This window comes from Rhinoderma darwinii, unplaced genomic scaffold (assembly GCF_050947455.1).
Source record: "Rhinoderma darwinii isolate aRhiDar2 unplaced genomic scaffold, aRhiDar2.hap1 Scaffold_35, whole genome shotgun sequence".
Lineage (NCBI taxonomy): Eukaryota > Metazoa > Chordata > Amphibia > Anura > Rhinodermatidae > Rhinoderma > Rhinoderma darwinii.
Genome location: NW_027463454.1, coordinates 175,540 through 199,588, shown reverse-complemented (window position 1 = coordinate 199,588; position 24,049 = coordinate 175,540). Strand labels below are relative to the sequence as shown.

The following is a 24,049-nucleotide window of genomic DNA, read 5'->3' as shown; positions in this document are numbered from 1 at the left end:
TTGGTGTCAGACTTGTGGGGTCAGTAGTGGAGGAGATGGGCCATCGTTGCCATAAATGTGGGGTCATGTGAAGGTTTTGACAAGTGGCGCTCTAGTGTTTTGCACAGGAGGGGGAGCGGCCCGGACGTCATCGCTGGGGGAGGGTTCAGCTTCATTTTCTTTGCTTGTTACGTGAAATAATTTGAGTTTTCTTCTTTCACAGGCCTCAGCTGGCAACGCGTCTTTTGGCTCACAAAATCCAGTCGCCCCAGGAATGGGAAGCAATGCAAGCGCTAACGGTGAGAGGAATAGTGGCGGTGACGTCTTCATCCCTTTATAGACGCTCATCGTGTAGGATTGGTGCTTAGAGGCTTCTCTATCCAAATTAGACCCCCATTACCTTCCGAGTGACCCTCACCTTCTATTATGCAAATCCTTTTGTTAGAAAACTGTAGGTAAAACTAAGACGTTGCAGCCATTTCAGAAGTAATGGACGAATGTCTTTGGTGACCTGAACTCTCGTCCCTTCGTCAGACCCCTGTGCAGTTGCGCTTGTATGGAGGGGACGGCAGTGGTGCACTGACGGAAGAACTCCTGCGTATCAGCACAAATTCCTCTCCCAGCCAGTGTTATGGCTCTTCTCAAAAGAACGAGACTAGAAAGAGAAGGCAGACATGGAAGGCACGTGCAGCGCGGACATAATACCTTATGTGTTTCAGGTACTAGAAGCGTGCATGAAGAACTGTGGCAAAAGGTTTCACAATGAAGTAGGCAAATTCCGATTCCTTAATGAGCTGATAAAAGTCGTTTCTCCGAAGGTAAGTGCTGGGGCAGGAGCGACGGAAAGGGTTAGACTGACATTTAGGTTTCCCATGTCCCTCTGTACTGTGAATGAGAGAGTCCCCAATAGGCTATTTCATTTCTATAGAAAGTGGTGGTGCAGCGCTTCTCGGGGGAATCCGCTCGTTCTACGGCACGTGCGCTGTGTAGTGTTCCACAGTAGGGAAGATCAAGGCAGTTCTAATTATATATATATATCGTAGCCTGGAGCATCTATTCTAATCTATCGTTTTCTCCATGGAGCTCCGTGCAGCGCGGTCCGTCAGTTTAGACACCGGGTACAATACATGGCGGCTAGTACAGGATAATCCACCATTGTAGGGACTTGCACTTGTTCTTCCCACAGTCACACATTGCGCTGCCCACAGTGGATACAGAAATGCTGCTTTTCTTTAACCGTTTTTCTTAAAATCTCTGGTGGCTAGTGATTTGTATGTCTGGGCTCACACACTATATCTGGATGGTCAGTCTGAGTCGGCCATGTACACACACATGTTTTATTCAGATAGAACCAATTTCTATAAGAAAAATTGGTTCCCATCTTTTCCCTGATTTCATTCAGCCCAATAGAGCATTTACTCGCAGCAATGTAGGGGGCGTGTATGACTCGCAGCAATGTAGGAGGCGTGGATGTGACTCGCAGCAATGTAGGGGGCGTGGATGTGACTCGCAGCAATGTAGGGGGAGTGGATGTGACTCGCAGCAATGTAGAGGGCGTGGATGTGACTCGCAGCAATGTAGGGGGCGTGGATGTGACTCGCAGCAATGTAGGGGGCGTGGATGTGACTCGCAGCAATGTAGGGGGCGTGGATGTGACTCGCAGCAATGTAGGGGGCGTGGATGTGACTCGCAGCAATGTAGGGGGCGTGGATGTGACTCGCAGCAATGTAGGGGGCGTGGATGTGACTCGCAGCAATGTAGGGGGTGTGGATGTGACTCGCAGCAATGTAGGGGGCGTGGATGTGACTCGCAGCAATGTAGGGGGTGTGGATGTGACTCGTGGCAATGTAGGGGGTGTGGATGTGACTCGCAGCAATGTAGGGGGCATGGATGTGACTCGCAGCAATGTAGGGGGCGTGGATGTGACTCGCAGCAATGTAGGGGGTGTGGATGTGACTCGCAGCAATGTAGGGGGTGTGGATGTGACTCGCAGCAATGTAGGGGGTGTGGATGTGACTCGCAGCAATGTAGGGGGTGTGGATGTGACTCGCAGCAATGTAGGGGGTGTGGATGTGACTCGCAGCAATGTAGGGGGCGTGGATGTGACTCGCAGCAATGTAGGGGGCGTGGATGTGACTCGCAGCAATGTAGGGGGCGTGGATGTGACTCGCAGCAATGTAGGGGGTGTGGATGTGACTCGCAGCAATGTAGGGGGCGTGGATGTGACTCGCAGCAATGTAGGGGGCGTGGATGTGACTCGCAGCAATGTAGGGGGCGTGGATGTGACTCGCAGCAATGTAGGGGGTGTGGATGTGACTCGCAGCAATGTAGGGGGTGTGGATGTGACTCGCAGCAATGTAGGGGGTGTGGATGTGACTCGCAGCAATGTAGGGGGTGTGGATGTGACTCGCTGCAATGTAGGGGGCGTGGATGTGACTCGTGGCCCAGAGTTATTCACCTTCTTCCATTATAGAGGTCTTCACGGTCATGCATGGGCGTTGCTGTATAACTGGGTTAAACCGTTGGAAAATATTTGATCGGATTTCCTCTCACTTCATTGTTTAGTACCTCGGCACCCGCTCTCCCGAGAAAGTGAAGTTAAAGATTTTGGAGCTTTTGTACAGCTGGAGTCTTGGACTTCCCAGTGAAGTGAAAATAGCCGAGGCCTACCAGATGTTGAAGAAACAAGGTGGGTTTCCTGGTTGCCTGGAGTGAAGGGTTAATAGTGATCATTTAGAGGGAATATAATGACATCATTACTTTCTTTCAATTCCACCACTTTTATAGGGATTGTAAAGGAAGACCCAAAACTACCAGCAGAAGCCATGATGCACCCTCCCCCACCCCGGCCAAAAAATGCTATATTTGATGATGATGAGAAATCCAAGGTAGCTTATTTTACTTTTCGTTTCCTGTATAGTCTTCCTTTACAGAGAACCTGTCCCCGCTACAATAATTATAATGTACTGGTGCTCCTGTCAATGCTACGTGTAGCTCTATACCTATAATCAATAGCCCTCTGCACATAACACTGTTAATAGTGAGAGCTCTGGTCCAAGCACAGGAGGGAGCCGCCATAGTGGAGCGGACAGCTCTGGTCCAAGCACAGGAGGGCGCCGCTATAGTGGAGCGGACAGCTCTGGTCCAAGCACAGGAGGGCGCCGCTATAGTGGAGCGGAGAGCTCTGGTCCAAGCACAGGAGGGCGCCGCTATAGTGGAGCGGAGAGCTCTGGTCCGAGCACAGGAGGGCGCCGCTATAGTGGAGCGGAGAGCTCTGGTCCGAGCACAGGAGGGAGCCACCATAGTGGAGCGGACAGCTCTGGTCCAAGCACAGGAGGGAGCCGCCATAGTGGAGCGGACAGCTCTGGTCCAAGCACAGGAGGGCGCCGCTATAGTGGAGCGGAGAGCTCTGGTCCGAGCACAGGAGGGCGCCGCTATAGTGGAGTGGAGAGCTCTGGTCCAAGCACAGGAGGGAGCCGCCATAGTGGAGCGGACAGCTCTGGTCCAAGCACAGGAGGGCGCCGCTATAGTGGAGTGGAGAGCTCTGGTCCAAGCACAGGAGGGCGCCGCTATAGTGGAGCGGACAGCTCTGGTCCAAGCACAGGAGGGCGCCGCTATAGTGGAGCGGAGAGCTCTGGTCCAAGCACAGGAGGGCGCCGCTATAGTGGAGCGGAGAGCTCTGGTCCGAGCACAGGAGGGCGCCGCTATAGTGGAGTGGAGAGCTCTGGTCCAAGCACAGGAGGGAGCTGCCATAGTGGAGCGGACAGCTCTGGTCCAAGCACAGGAGGGCGCCGCTATAGTGGAGTGGAGAGCTCTGGTCCAAGCACAGGAGGAAGCCGCTATAGTGGAGTGGAGAGCTCTGGTCCGAGCACAGGAGGAAGCCGCTATAGTGGAGCGGAGAGCTCTGGTCCGAGCACAGGAGGAAGCCGCCATAGTGGAGCGGAGAGCTCTGGTCCGAGCACAGGAGGAAGCCGCCATAGTGGAGCGGAGAGCTCTGGTCCGAGCCCAGGAGGAAGCCGCCATAGTGGAGCGGAGAGCTCTGGTCCGAGCACAGGAGGAAGCCGCTATAGTGGAGCGGAGAGCTCTGGTCCGAGCACAGGAGGAAGCCGCTATAGTGGAGCGGAGAGCTCTGTTCCGAGCACAGAAGGAAGCCGCTATAGTGGAGCGGAGAGCTCTGGTCCGAGCACAGGAGGAAGCCGCCGTAGTGGAGCGGAGAGCTCTGGTCCGAGCACAGGAGGGCGCCGCTATAGTGGAGCGGACAGCTCTGGTCCGAGCACAGGGCGGTGCCGCTATAGTGGAGCGGAGAGCTCTGGTCCGAGCACAGGAGGGCGCCGCTATAGTGGAGCGGACAGCTCTGGTCCGAGCACAGGTGGAAGCCGCTATAGTGGAGCGGAGAGCTCTGGTCCGAGCACAGGAGGAAGCCGCTATAGTGGAGCGGAGAGCTCTGGTCCGAGCACAGGAGGAAGCCGCTATAGTGGAGCGGAGAGCTCTGGTCCGAGCACAGGAGGGAGCCGCCATAGTGGAGCGGAGAGCTCTCAGACTTGCCTGGATTATATATGTACTATATGTGCGGGCAGAGCAGGAAGTCTGCGAGGTGCAGCTTCAGCCAATAGCTGTATTACAATGATCCAGCACTCCCATCCAATAAAACCTTTCAATCTTTAGCTAGAAGGTGCTGGGTGATGTCAGGTTGTGGGAAGACTTTTTGTCTTGTTGTCTGTGCTGGCTGCGAGGGGGGGGAATGGGCCCTGGCCTTATTCAGTGGATTGTCAGTGTGGCCTTACTCCGGGTGGTCTTCCAGTCAGTTCTTTCTTCATTCTGTGTCATCGCTTGTTCAGCACCATCCTAAGGGCCTGTCAGACCTGCTCCCCAGGGGTCCATTAGGCTAGCCCTGTGGGTTGTCTTTTCTAGGGGGCCAATTTTTTCTTGTGATCCACAGTTGGGACTCCATTTCAACTGACACTTGTCGAGTCCCTCTCTCCTTTTCTCTGTTAATATGTCTTCCTCGGGGGTGGGGGGACACAGACAACTGGCCCCTGTGGCTGTGTTGAGGCACCATTCCTGCAATTGCTGTAATAAAGAAATTCCCTCTGTGCCAGGCTAGTTTACTAACCCAGAGCTGCTGAGGATAACGCATTCATTAAGGACACCTCCCCTAACCCCTGTTAGAGAGAAGTTTCGTTCTGCTGGCACGAGCCTCTGGCTTTTCCCAACCACAGTGAGATTGAGGAACTCCTCTGTAATGAATGGCATCTTCCTGACGTTCGCTTAGTGGTCTGCAGATAGATAGACGTTTATCGTTTCAGGAGGATTCACCAAATGGGCGCTTGTGGCGAAACCGGGTCAGTGGGGGTCGGTTTATGCCAAGAGAATGTGGGCGATAGATTCAGGCGACACAGATTAACAGGGGACAAGCCACAGCGGCGCGTTTATTAACAGGGACAGACACACACAGAACCAATGCACCGCTGCTTTTCCCCTCTGGGCTGGATGGGACAGGCTACCTCACTATGGGGTCTCTCCACTGTACCTTTCATCCTTTGGGGTGTCTCCAGATCCTCCTTAGTTAGATGGGACTCCAGCACTTGTCCTCTGTTACTGTCCCTAGGTCAGGTACCATCTCTGAGGTAGACAGCCCCTGCCTGCAGCTCACACTGCTATCTCATCCTCTCCTGGGCAGCAACTAACTCAGTTCTCTCACAGCACCCCTCCCTCAGGAAACAGGCCCCCTCCTTTTTCTTATTTACATTAAACAAGTTCCCGCTCTCTGCCTGTGACTCATTCTCCTGCAGTGTAAGATTAACCCTAGAGGGGAGGACATTGAAGCAGCACTGAATACAATACAATATAAAACAACTGGTTATCAAACATAACGTAATGCAGTTTGAGGGGACATATCCCCATCTAGCACCGGGCGCCATCTAAGCTATGGCACCCGGATGGCGGGAGTGCGACGGTTTGCGGCAGGCTTAACCTTTATCTGGGTACAATGCCTGTAACCGTCACCCGTTCCGCCACAGACCTCCCCCAGCTTAGATCCAGAATCAGTCCTGCTGACCCTCTGTCGGGTCAGTGATGAGATCTGGGCCCGGTGCTGTCAGTCTCCGCCCATCAGTGTCCTTCTGCCGAGAGAGTCCATCAGCATTCCCGTGGTCCCGGCCCTTTTTATGAGAGATGGTAAAGTTATAGGATTGTAAGGCCAGGCTCCACCGTAGTAAACGCCCATTGTCCCCGGCGGTTCGGTTCAACCAACTGAGAGGACTGTGGTCTGTGACTATGGTGAACTCCCTCCCATAAACGTAGGGCTGGAGCTTCTTTAGAGCCCACACGACAGCCAGGCACTCCTTCTCAATGGTTGCGTATGCCCTCTCTCGGTCCAGCAACTTCCGGGAGAGGTACGCGACCGGGTGTTCGTGGCCCGCCTGGTCCACTTGGCTCAGTACCGCTCCCAGCCCGACGTCTGAGGCATCGGTTTGGACTATGAACCGCCGGTGGAAGTCAGGGGCAGCCAGGACAGGGGAGGTGGAGAGGGCAGTCTTAAGGCTCCCGAAGGCCGCCTCACATTCAGGGGACCAGGGCATCAGTCGACTGAACCTTTTGGACGTCAAGTCGGTCAAGGGCTTGGCCAGGGTACTATACTGCGGGATGAATTTTCGGTAGTACCCTGTGACTCCCAGAAAGGCCCTAACCTGCTTCTGGTTGGCCGGCCGGGGCCATTGGAGAATGGCCTCCACCTTGGCCGGCTCGGGGCGGATCTGTCCGCTGCCCACTCGGTGCCCCAGGTAGGCGACTTCTGCCATCCCCATCTGGCACTTGTCGGGGCGGATGGTGAGGCCAGCGTACCGGATGCGCTCCAGGATCTGCGCCACGTGCCCCAAGTGTTCCTCCCAAGTCTCGCTAAAGATAGCGATATCGTCCAGGTAGGCCTGGGCAAACTCCTGACACCCCACGAGGATCCGGTCGACCACCCTCTGGAAGGTCGCGGGGGCGTTCTTCATCCCGAATGGCATGCACGTAAATTCAAACAGGCCGAACGTAGTGATGAACGCCGAGCGCTCTTGGGCATCCTTGGTCAGAGGAATCTGCCAGTAGCCCTTGCTGAGATCCAGAGTGGACACGAAGCGTGCCCCTCCCAGCCTATCGAGCAGCTCATCAATCCGGGGCATCGGATAGGCATCCGTAACGGTTACCTCGTTCAGCCGCCGGTAGTCTACACAGAACCTCGTGGTTTTGTCCTTCTTGGGGACCAACACTACGCCGTCTCAGGATAGCCCTGGTTCAACAGAACAAAGTAGTCGCTGGCTCAAGCCCAGGGCATAGGGTTCCTGGGAAATGATTTTCAAGACCCAGAAAGCCAGTGCACTCCCCCAGTGGACCATTTCAGTGCCATTCAAGCCGGTGTGGCTCTTGCCAGAACACTCCAAGTGGATGCTGGGAAGATACAGTCGGCCTTTGAGGTCGTTCCCTAGGCCTAATATCTCCTCTCCAGAGGAGACTCGCATGCTGGGACAAATCTCAGGATTTCCTGTACAAGTAATTCCACCTTCCCCTACATGTTTGTCAGGAATTGCTCTGGTGGAAAGCCACCGCAGCCATCTATCAGGTCCGGTCCTTCCTGCCCCTACATTGGCTTATCATTTCATCGGATGCTAGTCTCTCCATTTGGGGGGAGGTGTTTGGCATTCACACAGTTCAGGGCACGTGGACAGAAGAAGAGGCTCTTCTAGAGATCAACCTTCTGAAATTGAGGGTTCTCTCCAATTGGACTCCACTTTTTGAGGATTGCCTGGTTAGGGTCCAGACCGCCATTTCACCACCATCAAGGTGGCTCCAAGATCTAGACGTCAATGTGGGAGTCCTCACTGATCCTATGCTGGGCGGAAATCACGTCCCAGATCTGTCTGTCTGGATCTTGCAGAACAGTTGCTCCATTTGTGGATTTTCTTCCAGAAATAAGGCACTCCTGATGTGGACCTCTTTGCATCCTATCCCAACCGCAAGGTTCCAGCTTACGTGGCCAGGGCTTGGGATCCCAGGGCTCTTGATGCAGTTTCCAGAACAAATTGTCAGTTTCAGCACTTTGTACAGGGTGCGGGTCTTGCGGATCTTGTTTTCTGAAATGTTTTCAATAGTATTTTGACAACACAAGTGAGGTGACCCAGGCGCCCAACTACCTAACGACCTCACTGCAAGAAGAGAGCTTTTTTAATTCTGAATTTTCTCTCCTTCTTTAGGCATTTTCCAAGTACCAGAAGCAAAAAAAAAAGGGGAATCCTTTGCTCTTTGTTCATTGGGGGCACTTCCCACCTAATTTCCATTCTTCTTTTAGGTCGTATGTGATGAGCTCCGGTGGGGTACGGGAGGAGCCGCCATTTTCTGTCTACATTTAGCGCTTCCTTTTTTTCACTTGTATTTTTCTTTGTGTCCAGATGTTAGCCCGTCTGCTAAAGAGCACGCATCCGGAAGACTTACGAGCTGCAAATAAACTTATTAAAGAAATGGTGCAGGAGGTAAGAGACTTGTGTCCATGTTTCTCTATCACGACTGCCACTGTATTTAACTTCTCATCTCTTTGATCTCTTGTTTCATCATCAGGACCAAAAGCGCATGGAGAAAATTTCCAAAAGGGTCAATGCAATAGAAGAGGTGAATAACAATGTGAAGCTCCTGAGTGACATGTTGAGTGCGTTTAGGACAGGAAAGTCTTCTGAAGGCAGTGAGGACTTGATGAAGGTCAGTGCGTTGTTGCTGGACGTGGCTCAACCAATTACAGAAGGATTGTTGTCTCAATGAATTGTATTTCTTGGGTGCAGGAGTTGTATCAGAGCTGTGAGAAGATGAGGCCCACGCTTTTCCGCTTGGCCAGTGACACAGAAGACAATGATGAGGCTTTAGGTAAGGGAAGGAAACATCTAGTCTTAGCAAACCAACTTTTCTGAACCAGAAACTCTTTTTTTGACTTTGAGGGGAACATATCAAATGTTATTAATGGGTTTCACTTGGGATTCTTCCAATCGGTTTTGTTTTTGAGACCTTTTTGTGGTCTGCGAGTGGATCTGCTGAATAGATCAGTCTTAATGAGGACTGAAGCAAGTCCCCGTATCTATCTGTCATGTTCCATTTTCCAGCTGAAATCCTGCAGGCCAACGATAGTTTAACACAAGTCATCAACACTTACCGACAGCTGGTGATCGGAGAAGAAGTCAATGGGGAGTCGGCGTCTGGCAGCGTGCCAGGTGCGTCCGGACATCTGGCCCGTCTAAGCTTTCCTCTGGTTTTTAGGTTCTTGGTTTAATCTTCATTTTGATGTTTCCTCAGCCAGCAGTTCTGCTCTGCTGGATCTCTCCGGATTAGACATGACGTCATCGTACCCCCCTGTACCATCTCAGTCCACTAACCTGAGCCAGCTGTTCTCATCCACATCTCTTCTTGATGATGAGCTCATGTCCTTAGGTAAGAAGCCAATAGAAATGGACTGCAGAAAAAAACAAACAATGCCTCTAGTCTCAGTCATTCGTGTTGGGTCTGTGGGTTCACATCTGACTGAAGACGACATCTGCATGGAGTTTGTATGTTCTCCCCGTGTTCCCAAGGGTTTCTGCCGAGTTCCTTCCACACCCCAAAAACATTCTGATAGGCTAATTAACTTTCTATGAAATTTAGAGTTGTGTATAACTGAGATAGGAATAATGGATGACAAGGACTGGTGTGAATGGTGACATCCTCTGTACAGCGCTGTGGAATATGTTACCAATATATAAGCAATGGAAAATTGATTAGGTTCCCAATTAAAAACCGCCAGGGTTTGAGCCCTAAAATTTGAGGTGAATGTTCATCGTACCAGTAGTTTTGGAGACACAATGACTTTAGATTACAACTTCTGCCCATTTATCATAAGGGAAATAGATGGTGTAATATGTTTTCTATAAACTCTGCTGGCACCGGTTACCGGACGTCAGCGGAGTGGAATGGGTGGGTGGGTATGTGATATCATGCCCGGCCTCTTCACACTAATCACCTGGATGAAAGTTGCAGGACTTTCAATGGCTTCAGAAGGCGGTGGTACCTGGAACCCCAACCACCCACGGCAATGATCGAAGTTCAGTAATAAGGACTTTAGAATGTGCCACGCCGTCTGAATCTTTACCAGTCGTGTGTTCTGCTTTATGTATACAGTGGGTCCCCGTTAAGATACAATTGTACCCATTTTCCTTCAATAAAAGCGGAGTTTACACCCAGCACATGACACGATTCACTCCTCTGTTCTTACCTGATCTCTACCAGCTCCGGAGCATTTTGTTCATTATTGTAAACGTGGCCATACACAATTAGCTGAACCCGCAGATAATCTAATGAGTGCGGCGGCGGATGTCAGGGGAGATAAGGGTCTCGCTGTTGGATTTAAACGTTGTTTGTAAGGAAATAAGCTACTGATCGTCATGTATATAGGGGGTGGGGAGGAATAGCTGTCAGCCAAACGATCTAAAGTGTATGGCCTGCTTTAGGCTTTTTCTAGATTGCCCTATCACGCACATTAAAGGGAATGTGTCGCAAATGAAACCTTTTTTTTTTTTTTAAGTAAGTTATTTATTTCTATTGTATTTTTTATGTTTTTTGCTGTATTTTTTTTTTTCTTCCACATGGTGGAAAGTATTAAAAATGAAATAATAATTTGACATGTTTTCCTATGTTGGCCACCAGAGGGTGCACTTCCCAGAATTACAGCAAGGTGAATAAGGCAAAGCAACCTGACTCACAGCTGCTGTAAATGTGGGAGGGAATCTCACCCCCCCTCCTACAAGCCAGGAAAGGGTGTCTTCAAATAGCTAAGCAGCATCCGGCTGTCATTTTGGGAGTGATTGTACAAATGGCAGCTGGCAGAAGTTATAGGACACACCAAAAGGCTAAGGGTATGTTCACACGCTTACTAAACAAAGGGAAAACAGCTCCTGATTTTCAGCCATTTTTTAATCAAAGTTGCGTTTTTGGCTGCGTTTTTTACGACCGTTTTTGGAGCTGTTTTTCTATAGAGTCAATGAAAAATGGCTCCAAAAACGTCCCAAGAAGTGGCATGCACTTCTTTATGGCGGGCGTCTTTTTACGTGCCGTTTTTGGAAATCGGCCGCATAAAAAACACCCCGTCGGAACAGAACGCCGTATTTCCCATTGAAACCAATGGTCAGATGTTTGTAGGTGTTCCACTTCCGATTTTTCAGCCGTTTTTCGGGACGTATACGGCCCAAAAAACGGCTGAAAACACTGCGTGTGAACATACCCTTAGGCCTCATGCACACGACCGTATTTTTTCCCACCCGTAAATACTGGCGTAAATACGGGTCCGGTGTCACACGTATTCGACCCGTTTTGCACCAGTATTTACGGGCACGTTTTTGGCGGCAAAATAGCACTGCACTAATCGGCAGCCCCTTCTCTCTATCAGTGCAGGATAGAGAGAAGGGACAGCCCTTTCTGTAATAAAAGTTAAAGAAATTCATACTTACCCGGCCGTTGTCTTGGTGACGCGTCCCTCTCTTCACATCCAGCCCGACATCCCTGGATGACGCGGCAGTCCATGTGACCGCTGCAGCCTGTGATTGACCTGTGATTGGCTGCAGCGGTCACATGGGCTGAAACGTCATCCAGGGACGGCCAGGACGTCGGGCCGGATGTCGAGAGGGACGCGTCACCAAGGTAACGGCCGGGAGACCGGACTGGAGGAAGCAGGAAGTTCTCGGTAAGTATGAACGTCTTTTATTTTTATTTTTTACAGGTTGCTCTTTATTCTGATCGGTAGTCACTGTCCAGGATGCTGAGTTACTGCCGATCAGTTAACTCTTTCAGCTCCCTGGACAGTGACTATTTACTGACGTCGCTTAGCAACGCTGCCGTAATGACGGGTGCACACATGTAGCCACCCGTCATTACGGGAGCTCCATAGACTTCTATGGGCTGTCCGTGCCGTTATCACGGCCTGAAATAGGACATGTTCTATCTTTTTCAACGGCACGGGCACCTTCCCGTAAGAAAACGGGAAGGCACCCGTCGCCAATAGAAGTCTATGAGCCCGTTATTACGGGTCGTAATTACGACCCGTAATAACGGGAGTTTTTACGGTCGTGTGCATGAGGCCTTAGAATGATGAAAGTGAAGTGAATGACTTTTCAGTTGACAGGTTCACATGGCGTGTATTTGACAATTTTTTTTTGCTCTGCTACACACAGGCACACGCGCTCTGCTCTGCTACACACAGGCACACAGACAGCTCACACGTAGCCCAAAAATCGACTTTTGCTAAATATACATACAGTGCTACAGTTGTAAAGTAAAATGACACTGATACTTTCAGAGCATCGAGGAAAGATTGCCATAAAAACAGATGTAAATATAAAACAGTAAATGAAGCAAAATAGTTACTAGCTATAGTGTATGACACACACATTGCATGCCAATATATCCTGTAATATAAATATGTGCACACAGCAATGTGCCAATAAACCAAACAAACGTATTTAGACAGGGGGAGGGGTGCCACGAGGGGTGGGTCACGAGAGCGGGGGTCTGAGAGATAGGGACAGACAGACACGCACACCTTACCTGCAGTGCAGCCGGTCTTCATAATGGCGCCTGCTATCTCCCTACAAACCAGCTTCTCTGCTGTGTGACTCTGAACTGCGGCTGTACAGTACAGAGTCAGATGGCAGAGGCAATGAACGGCTCCCGTTAATTGTGTCCTATGCCCTGTGCTGCTGTATTCCATCTGTGAATGTGTCGTTAAGAGACACATACACAGATGAAATAAAACATGGCAGCCCCCGGTACAGTAAAAAAGTGGTAATAAAAAAAGAACTGTGTGTGAAAAATTAAATAGGCTTTTTCTAGATTGCCCTATCACGCACCTTAAGGTTTAGGCTTTTTCTAGATTGCCCTATCCGGTGCATTAGGTTTAGGCTTTTTCTAGATTGCCCTATCCGGTGCATTAGGTTTAGGCTTTTTCTAGATTGCCCTATCCAGTGCATTAGGTTTAGGCTTTTTCTAGATTGCCCTATCACGCACCTTAAGGTTTCGGCTTTTTCTAGATTGCCCTATCACGCACCTTAAGGTTTAGGCTTTTTCTATATTGCTCTATCACGCACCTTAAGGTTTAGGCTTTTTCTAGATTGCCCTATCACGCACCTTAAGGTTTAGGCTTTTTCTAGATTGCCCTATCACGCACCTTAAGGTTTAGGCTTTTTCTAGATTGCCCTATCCGGTGCATTAGGTTTAGGCTTTTTCTAGATTGCCCTATCCGGTGCATTAGGTTTAGGCTTTTTCTAGATTGCCCTATCCGGTGCATTAGGTTTAGGCTTTTTCTAGATTGCCCTATCACGCACCTTAAGGGTTAGCAGCCCCAGTTACAGGGGAAATCAGCCCTCTTATAGTGACTATTGTCAGTCTAGTAGGACCCAGCAGCAGCCCCAGTTACAGGGGAAATCAGCCCTCTTATAGTGACTATTGTCAGTCTAGTAAAGCCCAGCAGCAGCCCCAGTTACAGGGGAAATCAGCCCTCTTATAGTGACTATTGTCAGTCTAGTAAAGCCCAGCAGCAGCCCCAGTTACAGGGGAAATCAGCCCTCTTATAGTGACTATTGTCAGTCTAGTAAAGCCCAGCAGCAGCCCCAGTTACAGGGGAAATCAGCCCTCTTATAGTGACTATTGTCAGTCTAGTAAAACCCAGCAGCAGCCCCAGTTATAGGGGAAATCAGCCCTCTTATAGTGACTATTGTCAGTCTAGTAGGACCCAGCAGCAGCCCCAGTTACAGGGGAAATCAGCCCTCTTATAGTGACTATTGTCAGTCTAGTAAGACCCAGCAGCAGCCCCAGTTACAGGGGAAATCAGCCCTCTTATAGTGACTATTGTCAGTCTAGTAAAACCCAGCAGCAGCCCCAGTTATAGGGGAAATCAGCCCTCTTATAGTGACTATTGTCAGTCTAGTAGGACCCAGCAGCAGCCCCAGTTACAGGGGAAATATACCCTCCTGTAGTGACTATTGTCAGTCTAGTAAGACCCAGCAGCAGCCCCAGTTACAGGGGAAATCAGCCCTCTTATAGTGACTATTGTCAGTCTAGTAGGACCCAGCAGCAGCCCCAGTTACAGGGGAAATCAGCCCTCTTATAGTGACTATTGTCAGTCTAGTAGGACCCAGCAGCAGCCTCCCACTAACAGCACCTGGCGATCGTGTGATCATGTACCGCTGCCTCTCTTCATATACTCAGTGCTCCGTGAAAGCTGCTTCTTTGGTCTCCTCCGGGTCCCCGGGAGTCACTGAGTTCTGGGGACCCGACATTCAGCTGCCTGATCACTTGGGCACCAAGCTAAAACCCATGCCATAAAAAGTCTATGGCGCAGGTTTTAAGGACCCCGACCGCAGGACGTATATATACAGCCGGCCGTCGGGAACCGGTTAAAACCTGAAGAAATGGTTTCCATATTACTTTATGGAGAAATTAAACAGATATTACGGATGAAATTTACAACTGGGCATTACGATTAGGGTTCTGATGTGACATTGTGTAGGGACATCCCGCTGACGAGGGGAATGATAACGACGGCCGTTTGTCAATTTATACATTTAGTGGAGGAAAAACCGAGGAATGGCACAGAGCAAGAAAAGATTCTCCAGAATTGGTGTTAGATGGACGTGTCCGCAGGGGTGTCAGGTCCTCCATAAGCAGCAATTCAAAAAAGATCTCTTTAGCGATTCACTGGACGGAGATTTTCCGGACTCCATTCATTCCTATGGCGCTGCGATTTCTAAGCGTTTTTGTTTGCAGGCAGAGCAATAAGAGGTGTGGGTGCCGCCCTGAGTCTATGGAGAGGGTGACGAGTGGAGCTACATGTCATCTCCAAGGATTAACTGGAGAGATTTTTTGTCAGGGTTAGGACCACCTTGGCAGAAATGTTTAGAAACTGTTACCGCCTGTCACTCACCTTTCTGCAATATTTCATCCTAGGATTGAATGACCCCGTCCCCCCTGCACATCCTGCGGAGTCCTCCTCGTGGAATAGCTTTCAGGTAATGAGCCGCTGCCTTGTGATGACGGCACAGGAGACATGTGAATCTGCTGGAATAACGGGACTGGTTTTCTGTGGGATTATCCGGATGAGTTCAGCTGCTCGGGGAATCCTCCAGTTTGTATCTCCTCTGAATCCGGGTTCACTGGGTCTTTCCCTGGTCTGGGTGGAAATAAGAAGCCGATCCTAGAATGTGGCAGGGTTAGGGTTAGGGTTGTCCTGCTCGGTCACTCTCCTATAATAACTACACAAGACCATTATTATTATTATTGTTCACAAATAACCATTTGGATCTTTTACAGTCTTCAGAAGCGGAGAGTGAAGCCGCGTGTACTGAGAAGGCGTCACCCGCTGCACAGAGGGCACCGCAGTCTACCAAAGCTTTACAGGACCTAGACCTGCTTGGGAAGACCCTGCTGCAGCAGTCCCTGCCACCCAGCGCTCTGCACCTGCAATGGTGAGTTTATCCCAAGTCACCGACCAGTAATAGAGCAGCAGGCAGGACTGGGGGCCACACTTCAGCCGAGGTTCCCAATAGACCCACTCACAGCTCCGTACATCACGTTACGCCAGAGGAGAGGCTGTGGATAAGGGGAAGGCACCGGGGGCATTTACTTCATCTAGAAGAAGGCAAAAAAATACACGAGTAAATCTGACTAATAAGGAGAAATGTGCACAGGCTTTTATGTTGTTTTATTTCACCAAATCATCAAAGTCTTTCCTGAAATGATCAACTATTTTTTTTACAGCTTGTCCCGAATCAATTTTTGTAAATTTTTTTTTTCAACATTTTCCAACTCCAGAACTTCCTTTTTATGAGTTGCCTATTATAGATGAGGCCGCCCTAATGTCTTGTTCAGCAAATGATGAACCACTATACACAACACTAATCTGCTGGCCTTAGACGCAGCTCACTGACATTGTGCATGTATTTCATCTACAAGTACATCCAGATCCTTCTCCACTAATGACTTTCCTATAAGTTCATTATTCCTCAGATGCAGAACTTTACAGTCCGCCACATTGAATTTAATTTGCCAAGTAGCTGTGCGAAGTGTCTAAAGGCCCTTTTACACCAGCTGACACTCAGCAAGACCTAGTTGATCGGCGCTGGTTTGCTCCTGTCACACGGAGCTATGGATGGGGAGGAGCGCTCGTTACTCCGATCCCTCGTCCCCGTACATTGTTGTCATGTCGGTAGCGCGGCTCCTCTTTTATACAGGGAGATGCGCTGCTGACAACGATAATATTTTACTTTTTTAAAACTATTGAACCGGCAGATGATCTAGTGTTTCCTCATTTATCTCCAGCGTTTGCTCGTTCATCTGATGATCGCTGACCTGTTTACATGGGGCAATTATCGTCAACGCGTGTTATATGAACTAATTATCTGCCCGATAATCGCCCAGTGTAAAACCCCTTAAAGGGAACCTGTCACCAGCATTTCACCTATTAAACCAGCAATACCTGGTGGCAGTGGGTGAAAAATCCTTTCTATATAACCTATAATTGTCTTCTTAGTTGCTCTGTAGCTTTAATGTTCCGTTTTTTAGTGTTCCCGCACCGTATGCTAATGAGCATAAAAGAGTCATATCTTCATTCCTCAAGTCTTTCTGAGTTGACCCCGCCTCCTTACTTTTGATTGACCGCTCCTCGCCTTCCCCCAGCACACAAAATCCTGCACTTGTGCACTGATGTCCTCCTCTGGGGTGTGCGCACAAACGGACACCGGATTATTGCGATAAAAGGTGCAAAATGTTTGCAGAGAGTTATTTACAGTCGGAGGAGGCGTTTAGGAGCGGGGATGACGGCAATGAACTTTTGATAGCAGCGGCCGGTGAGGGATAAGTAAAGCTCAATAGGTGAAATGCTGGCGACAGGTTCCGTCATTTACACGCATTTTCCATGGACTGCATTTTCTTTCATATCTCGCTCTGGTGTCCTGCAGACAGAACCAGTGTTATTACTCCATCCTCTATATAATTTATGAATGAGTTGAACCATAATGGTCCCAGGACTGGCCTTGGGATCGCCACCTATAATTGGGGGCCATTCAGAATATTATTTACTGACCTAGATCCCTTTTTCAATATAGGCCCCACGTTTGCTTTGTGCCAGTCCATTGGTGATATGTCATTATCCAATCTCTAACTGTTTTCATCAAAGGTACTGATATAAGTCTGCACGGTGAGGTCTCGGGTGCAGCCCATCTGATCCTAGGATCTTGTTCACATTTACTTTTCTTGGACCATATTCAGCCGATAACGTGCGTTATTAGCTGTGTTAACGCCTCTGCAGCAAGATAAAGCCCCTGTAAGTGACTGCAGGATCAGACTACGCAATTTGCTTGTTTTCTGTAACCATGGAGACACGTGAGAAGTATATAAATATACGTCACGTATTCTATTACTCATCAGTTTCTGGGGAGTCTGGTTTACAACGGCGGATATGTGCCCATAACGAGCGCCGCTCCACGATATAACAAGTCGTTAACAGGCGCTTTTACACGGGCTGATACTTTCTGTATGAGGACGAGCTGTCTGATTGTTCAGTCCCCATCACTTTGCATCATTGACGGCAGCACATTCCCTGTTTACACCAGGCGATGATTTTATAGGCCACATAAACTATGTGATCAGCCGCCAAATGAGCGTTGACCCATTTATCGGCTAATTGCAGCCCTGTTTACACAGGCCAATAATCGTGAAAGAGCGGTCGTAAGAACGCTGCGACGGACAATTACTGGCCCATGTAAAGGAAGGAATTTATTTTATTACATTATGTAGAAGGGTTCTTTACCAAAAACCGGTCTTTGATTTAGCTTCACAGACCTCCGTATAACCAGCACAGACCTCCGTATAACCAGCACGCACCTCCGTATAACCAGTACGCACCTCCGTATAACCAGTACGCACCTCCGTATAACCAGTACGCACCTCCGTATAACCAGTACGCACCTCCGTATAACCAGTACGCACTTCCGTATAACCAGTATACACCTTCATGTAACCGCTGACTCCACTATATTGGGAAGGTTGCTCTGCTTTGGTTTGATAAATTGTATAGACTCCTGCGTCTTGTTTCTGCCTTCCTCATTGTATCTCTGCAATGTAAAAGGGATGAATAGTCGGTGAGTCCCTTATTCTATTGCGTGTCCGATTTGTTTCATTTCAGGGAAAAAAGCCAGCACAAGCCTACTCTACGAGATCTGCAGAGTAAAGGTCCTGTGTCCACAGCCCTGCTTCCACAGCCACCAGTACTGGCAGATGTACCATTTATTGCTCCAGGGCAACTGTCCCCTGTGAAGACGGAAATCTCCCTCGCCGCTGTCACAGTGCCTCTGGAGTCTATCAAACCGAGTACGGATCAGTAAGAGGTGGCCGGGAGTGGCATCAGCACTTATTTATCCTGATAGTACAACCCCTAGGTTTATGTCCTATAGGGTATATGGACATCATAGAGGGGGGTCTTTTGCCCGGGACCGTCCACTATGAGCCAGAGTGAGCATTGCTGATTCGTAGAAGCTTTCCAATCTAGTGAACTCGGGGCTGTCAATGTTGTTGACAGGCCGTTCACCTGGATGGCGGCCGTGTAATGCCACCTTTCCTCTGTAGCAGCCACGACTCCTCCTAGCATAATCCGCTGTTTGCTAAGGATGTCAGTTGCCGATCCAGTGGATCACTGCAGATTTTATGTTATCGGTGTTGTCTGTGGTGAGACGACTCCTTTAAAGAGGCTGTCACCAGATTATAAGTGTCCTGTCTCCTACATAATGTGATCAGCGCTCTAATGTAGATAACAGTGGTCCTAGTAATAAAGAGGCTGTCACCAGATAATAAGTGCCCTATCTCCTACATAATCTGATCGGTGCTGTAATGTAGAGAACAGTGGTCCTAGTAATAAGGAGGCTGTCACCAGATTATAAGTGCCCTATCTCCTACATAATCTGATCGGCGCTGTAATGTAGAGAACAGTGGTCCTAGTAATAAAGAGGCTGTCACCAGATAATAAGTGTCCTGTCTCCTACATAATGTGATCGGCGCTGTAATGTAGAGAACAGTGGTCCTAGTAATAAAGAGGCTGTCACCAGATAATAAGTGCCCTGTCACCTACATAATGTGATCGGCGCTGTAATGTAGAGAACAACAATGGTTTTTATTTTGAAAAATTATCATTTTTGACAAAGTTATGAACAATTTTAGATTTATGCTAATTCGTTACTTGATAGACAACTGGGCGTGTTTTTACTTTTTACCAATTGTCGTTGTAAAGAGAAGTGTATGACGCCGACCAATCAGTGACCAATCACCGTCATACACTTCTCATTCTTCCATCCCAGCTTCTTTCACCGCACAATTACACTGTAACAATGGGCTGGAACAATGAGAAGTGTATGACACTGATTGGTCACTGTCATACACTTCTGTTTACAATGCCCAGTTGGTAAAAAGTAAAAACACTCCCAGTTAGTCATTAACCCCTTAATGACCGCCGATACGTCTTTTTACGGCGGTCATTAGTGGGCTTTATTCTAGAGCGCCGCTATTCTACGTCGCTGCTGTAGAATAAAGTAAACAGAGCAGGGAGCCGTGAAATCTCCCTGCTCTCAGCTGCCAGAGGCAGCTGAGGGCTGGGGGCGTCCCTGCTCTGCCGGGTGAGATCGATATTAGTATCGATCTCACCCGTTTAACCCTTCAGATGCGGTGCGCAATAGCGAGCACCGCATCTGAGTGGTTTTGGAGAGAGGGAGGGAGCTCCCTCTCATCTCACTGACACCCGGCGATAAAATCGCCGAGTGTCTGTGTCTTCTATGGCAGCCGGGGGTCTAATAAAGACCCCCAGGTCTGCCTGGAGCGAATGCCTGCTAGATCATGCCGCAGGCATGACCTAGCAGATGCCTGTCCGTTTTAAACGGACAGGCAGTAATACACTGCGATACAAAAGTATTGCAGTGTATTATAATAGCGATCGGAGGATAGTGAAGTCCCCTAGTGGGACTAGTAAAAAAGTTTAATAAAGTTAATAAAAAAAAAAAAAGTGAAACAAAAAAAATGAAAAACCCAGCTTTTCCCCTTACAAAATGCTTTACTATTAAAAAAAACTACAATAAAGCAAAAAAGTTACACATATTTGGTATCGCCGCGTCCGTAACGACCCCGACTATAAAGCTGTTACATTATTTAACCCGCACTGTGAACGCCGTAAAAAATAAAATAAAAAACAATGGAAAAATTGCTGTTTTCTGTTAATCCTGACTTTAAAAAAATGTGATAAAAAGTGATCAAAAAGTCGCATCTACTCTCAAATGGTACCAATAAAAACTGCAAGTCGTTCCGCAAAAAACAAGACATTATACAGCTATGCCGACGCAAAAATAAAAAAGTTACAGCTCTTCGAATGTGACAATGGAAAAATGTAAAAAATGGCTTGGACATTAGGGCCCAGAATGCAAGCAGGGGGAAGGGGTTAAGAAACTAATTAGCTCGTTTTTCAAAATAAAATCCACTGTTATCTACATTACAGCGCTGATCACATTATGTAGGAGACAGGACACTTATAATCTGGTGACAGCCTCTTTATTACTAGGACCACTGTTATCTGCATTACAGCGCCGATCAGATTATGTACAAGATAGGACACTTATAATGTGGTGACAGCCTCTTTATTACTAGGACCACTGTTCTCTATATTACAGCGCCGATCAGATTATGTAGGAGACAGGCCACTTATAATGTGGTGACAGCCTCTTTATTACTAGGACCACTGTTATCTACATTACAGCAGTAATCACATTATGTAGGAGACAGGACACTTATAATCTGGTGACAGCCTCTTTATTACTAGGACCACTGTTCTCTACATTACAGCGCTGATCACATTATGTAGGAGACAGGCCACTTATAATGTGGTGACAGCCTCTTTATTGCTAGGACCACTGTTCTCTACATTACAGCGCTGATCACATTATGTAGGAGATAGGACACTTATAATCTGGTGACAGCCTCTCTATTACTAGGACCACTGTTCTCTACATTATAGCGCCGATCAGATTATGTAGGAGACAGGACACTTATAATCTGGTGACAGCCTCTTTATTACTAGGACCACTCTTCTCTACATTACAGCACTGATCACATTATGTAGGAGACAGGACATTTATAATCTGGTGACAGCCCCTTTATTACTAGGACCACTGTTATCTACATTACAGCGCCGATCAGACTATGTAGGAGACAGGACACTTATAATCTGGTGACAGCCTCTTTATTACTAGGACCACTGTTATCTACATTACAGCGCTGATCACATTATGTAGGAGACAGGGCACTTATAATGTGGTGACAGCCTCTTTATTACTAGGACCACTGTTCTCTACATTACAGCACTGATCACATTATGTAGGAGACAGGGCACTTATAATCTGGTGACAGCCTCTTTATTACTAGGACCACTGTTATGTACATTACAGCGCTGATCACATTATGTAGGAGACTGGACACTTATAATCTGGTGACAGCCTCTTTATTACTAGGACCACTGTTATCTACATTACAGCGCCGATCACATTATGTAGGAGACAGGACACTTATAATCTGGTGACAGCCTGTTTAACTTTGTTACTTATTGGCATTCATTGTTTTCTGCTGTCACTGTGTTTTCGCCTTTAACCACTCTCATTGCGCTCTTCTTGCCTCTTTCCCAGGTAACATCCTCCCCATCTCTGTGTATGACCAGCGTAGTTTCCGTGTGCTCTTCCACTTTGCTCAGGGTGCTCCTGCAGGGAGAATGGATATCCTGGTGGTTGTGATCTCCATGCTGAGTACAGCTCCACTCCCTGTCACCGGAATTAGTTTTCAGGCTGCTGTACCTAAGGTTAGATTAGGGTCGGGGTCTCTTAAATTATTCTGGTCACACCTGCAAACCTTGTCATCTCTAACAATTCTTCTCTCTTATAGACCATGAGGGTAAAGTTGCAGCCGGCGTCTGGCACTGAACTTCCGGCATTCAACCCAATCCTGCCTCCATCTGCTATTACTCAGGTGCTGCTGCTGGCCAATCCCACACAGGTACAATGCTGCCACTGCTCTGCTAAAAGGTAGAGGACAAACCACAATTACCGATCCCTAGGTACAGTCCGGTCATTGTCCGCCTGGCGATGTCACCCCTGTAAGCCCCCCCCCCCCCCCCACCTCGTTATGTATGTCACTTGTTGTAGGACATGACACTTTGAATTTTGCCTTTTTCACACACAGGAAAAGGTTCGCTTACGATACAGACTGACCTACACCCAAGGAGAGCAGAGCTTTGATGAAATGGGAGATGTAGAAGATTTTCCTCCTGCGGAGAAGTGGGGGAATCTGTAGGTGAACTCCGGAAGCAAATGAAGGGGAAAATATTGTGCTGGCACTTGCTGACGGCCAGACACCCGACATGAACTGCACTACCCATCAATCTTACTGACTTGTTTGGCTGCTCCTTAGTGTCCCCTTCCTGCTGTTACACAGACCCCCGGGTGTCATCTCCGTCTTTACTTTCCTGCCATTTCTCTTTTGCCTCTATCTGTGCTGGAACGGTTCTTGTAATGGGGTAAGTCTCCGCTGTCGCCAGGTTTTCATCCTCCCTCTGTCATGTTGTCTCCGTTTAATATACTTTAATTTCTATGATTTTGTGGAATCCTCAGATTCACTTGTTCAGCTTCTTGTTTTCTTCTCCTGAGTGCGAGCGCCACCACTGACTACTGCTGGGTCAATGTATTATTCTAGTCCTATGTAGCTAAACATCCTTGCCATAAACTGTGACCCTAAGATACCGCTATCCAGTCCCTGCCTTCCAGAAAAATGATACTTCAGTCGCTGCTTTATTTTCTAATGACGCTTCTCCACCATGTGGAGTGACGACTCTGGTCTGTGCAGAGCTGCATGTAGCCCAGGACACGGAGGATGGAGCCCAGGACACGGAGGATGGAGCCCAGGACACGAAACCTGGAAGGAAAAGAACTGCAGCCAAAAGTTTCATATGGGAAATTCTACTAACATAGATGGGAAGATCGCCTGGACCCTGCCCCCTATCTGGAGTGACCTGCTGCTGTGAGGGTCCCATAACACTGAGTGGGGTCACTTATTTTTACTATGTAGATGCAGGTGGATTTTGCTTTCACCCACACGTTTCCGCAGCATCCGGTGTTCAGACTCCCTGCTCGCTGTGGTCTTGTGAAATGACACTTGTGGCTTCTGGGCTCTGCTACGTCGTGCTGACCACTTCCCCTCTTCCACTCAGTCACAAGCTGCTCAGTTCCCTTCTAAGATTGATGTGGTTCAGGCTCCAAATTCACGATACATTTGCAGCAGCCGGGCCTCCGGTGTAGTAACTGCTGCAGGGAGTAATATCTGTGCTCACTGACCTGCAGTATGGTGTACCCCAACCGGGCCAGATCCACACCCCAACAAACAAGTGACAGCCCGGCCAGGCCGCCTGATGCTGCGTAGTAACTGCTGAAGTTTTATTCTTCGTGTCTTCTGCAGAATTAGCCCAGTCGTGTAAAGGCCGGTATCCCATGCAGAAGCAGACAGACATCCGGTGCATTACGGTGTGGGCCAGGCCTCGCTACTAGACCCTGCCTACACCGGCTTTATCCCTGCATTTTTACTGGAACAATCTCTGTATATGATGGAGACACATTAACAGCATTCCTCTGTGCTGCTCTCAGGCAGGGGCGGTATCCGTACGATAGGGACGTCACTGGGGTCTCGGGCTGCGGTTCCCCTCTCTTTTACAGATTTTAAAGTCCTTAACAATAAACATTATTATCACTTGTTTCCCAGACAATCATTGCAGGGACTTATTCTGCAGCATATGGAGGCCGCTGCTGGGTAATCCCTCCACTTTGTCCCTCCCTGTTCACCATCACCGGTCTACAGGTGGAGTGGTCTTCAGTGTGAGGAGGAATAAGCGCTTTATATCAGATCTAGCACGATGTCTTCATTGCTGAATGTAATAAAGGAAGCCATTCCAGTGCGG

The 24,049-nt window shown here is 48.6% G+C and overlaps 1 protein-coding gene across 3 annotated transcripts in view; it reads left to right on the top strand.

Annotated features, from left to right (window-relative positions):
• Positions 1 to 22,695, top strand: part of GGA1 (golgi associated, gamma adaptin ear containing, ARF binding protein 1) — a 41,366-nt gene extending 18,671 nt beyond the window's left edge. For 2 of the 3 annotated variants that reach the window (XM_075848321.1, XM_075848323.1), the window contains 15 exons: positions 203 to 278; positions 699 to 797; positions 2,545 to 2,668; positions 2,767 to 2,867; positions 8,409 to 8,489; positions 8,575 to 8,712; positions 8,793 to 8,874; positions 9,108 to 9,215; positions 9,298 to 9,432; positions 14,971 to 15,032; positions 15,334 to 15,488; positions 18,206 to 18,390; positions 21,735 to 21,904; positions 21,988 to 22,098; positions 22,285 to 22,695. In XM_075848321.1, the coding sequence (XP_075704436.1) occupies positions 203 to 278; positions 699 to 797; positions 2,545 to 2,668; positions 2,767 to 2,867; positions 8,409 to 8,489; positions 8,575 to 8,712; positions 8,793 to 8,874; positions 9,108 to 9,215; positions 9,298 to 9,432; positions 14,971 to 15,032; positions 15,334 to 15,488; positions 18,206 to 18,390; positions 21,735 to 21,904; positions 21,988 to 22,098; positions 22,285 to 22,395 (1,738 nt within the window). In that variant the 3' untranslated portion in view covers positions 22,396 to 22,695. The remainder of the gene's footprint in view (positions 1 to 202; positions 279 to 698; positions 798 to 2,544; positions 2,669 to 2,766; positions 2,868 to 8,408; positions 8,490 to 8,574; positions 8,713 to 8,792; positions 8,875 to 9,107; positions 9,216 to 9,297; positions 9,433 to 14,970; positions 15,033 to 15,333; positions 15,489 to 18,205; positions 18,391 to 21,734; positions 21,905 to 21,987; positions 22,099 to 22,284) is intronic. The other variant, XM_075848322.1, reaches the window with a different exon arrangement.
• The last annotated feature ends 1,354 nt before the right edge of the window (positions 22,696 to 24,049 follow it).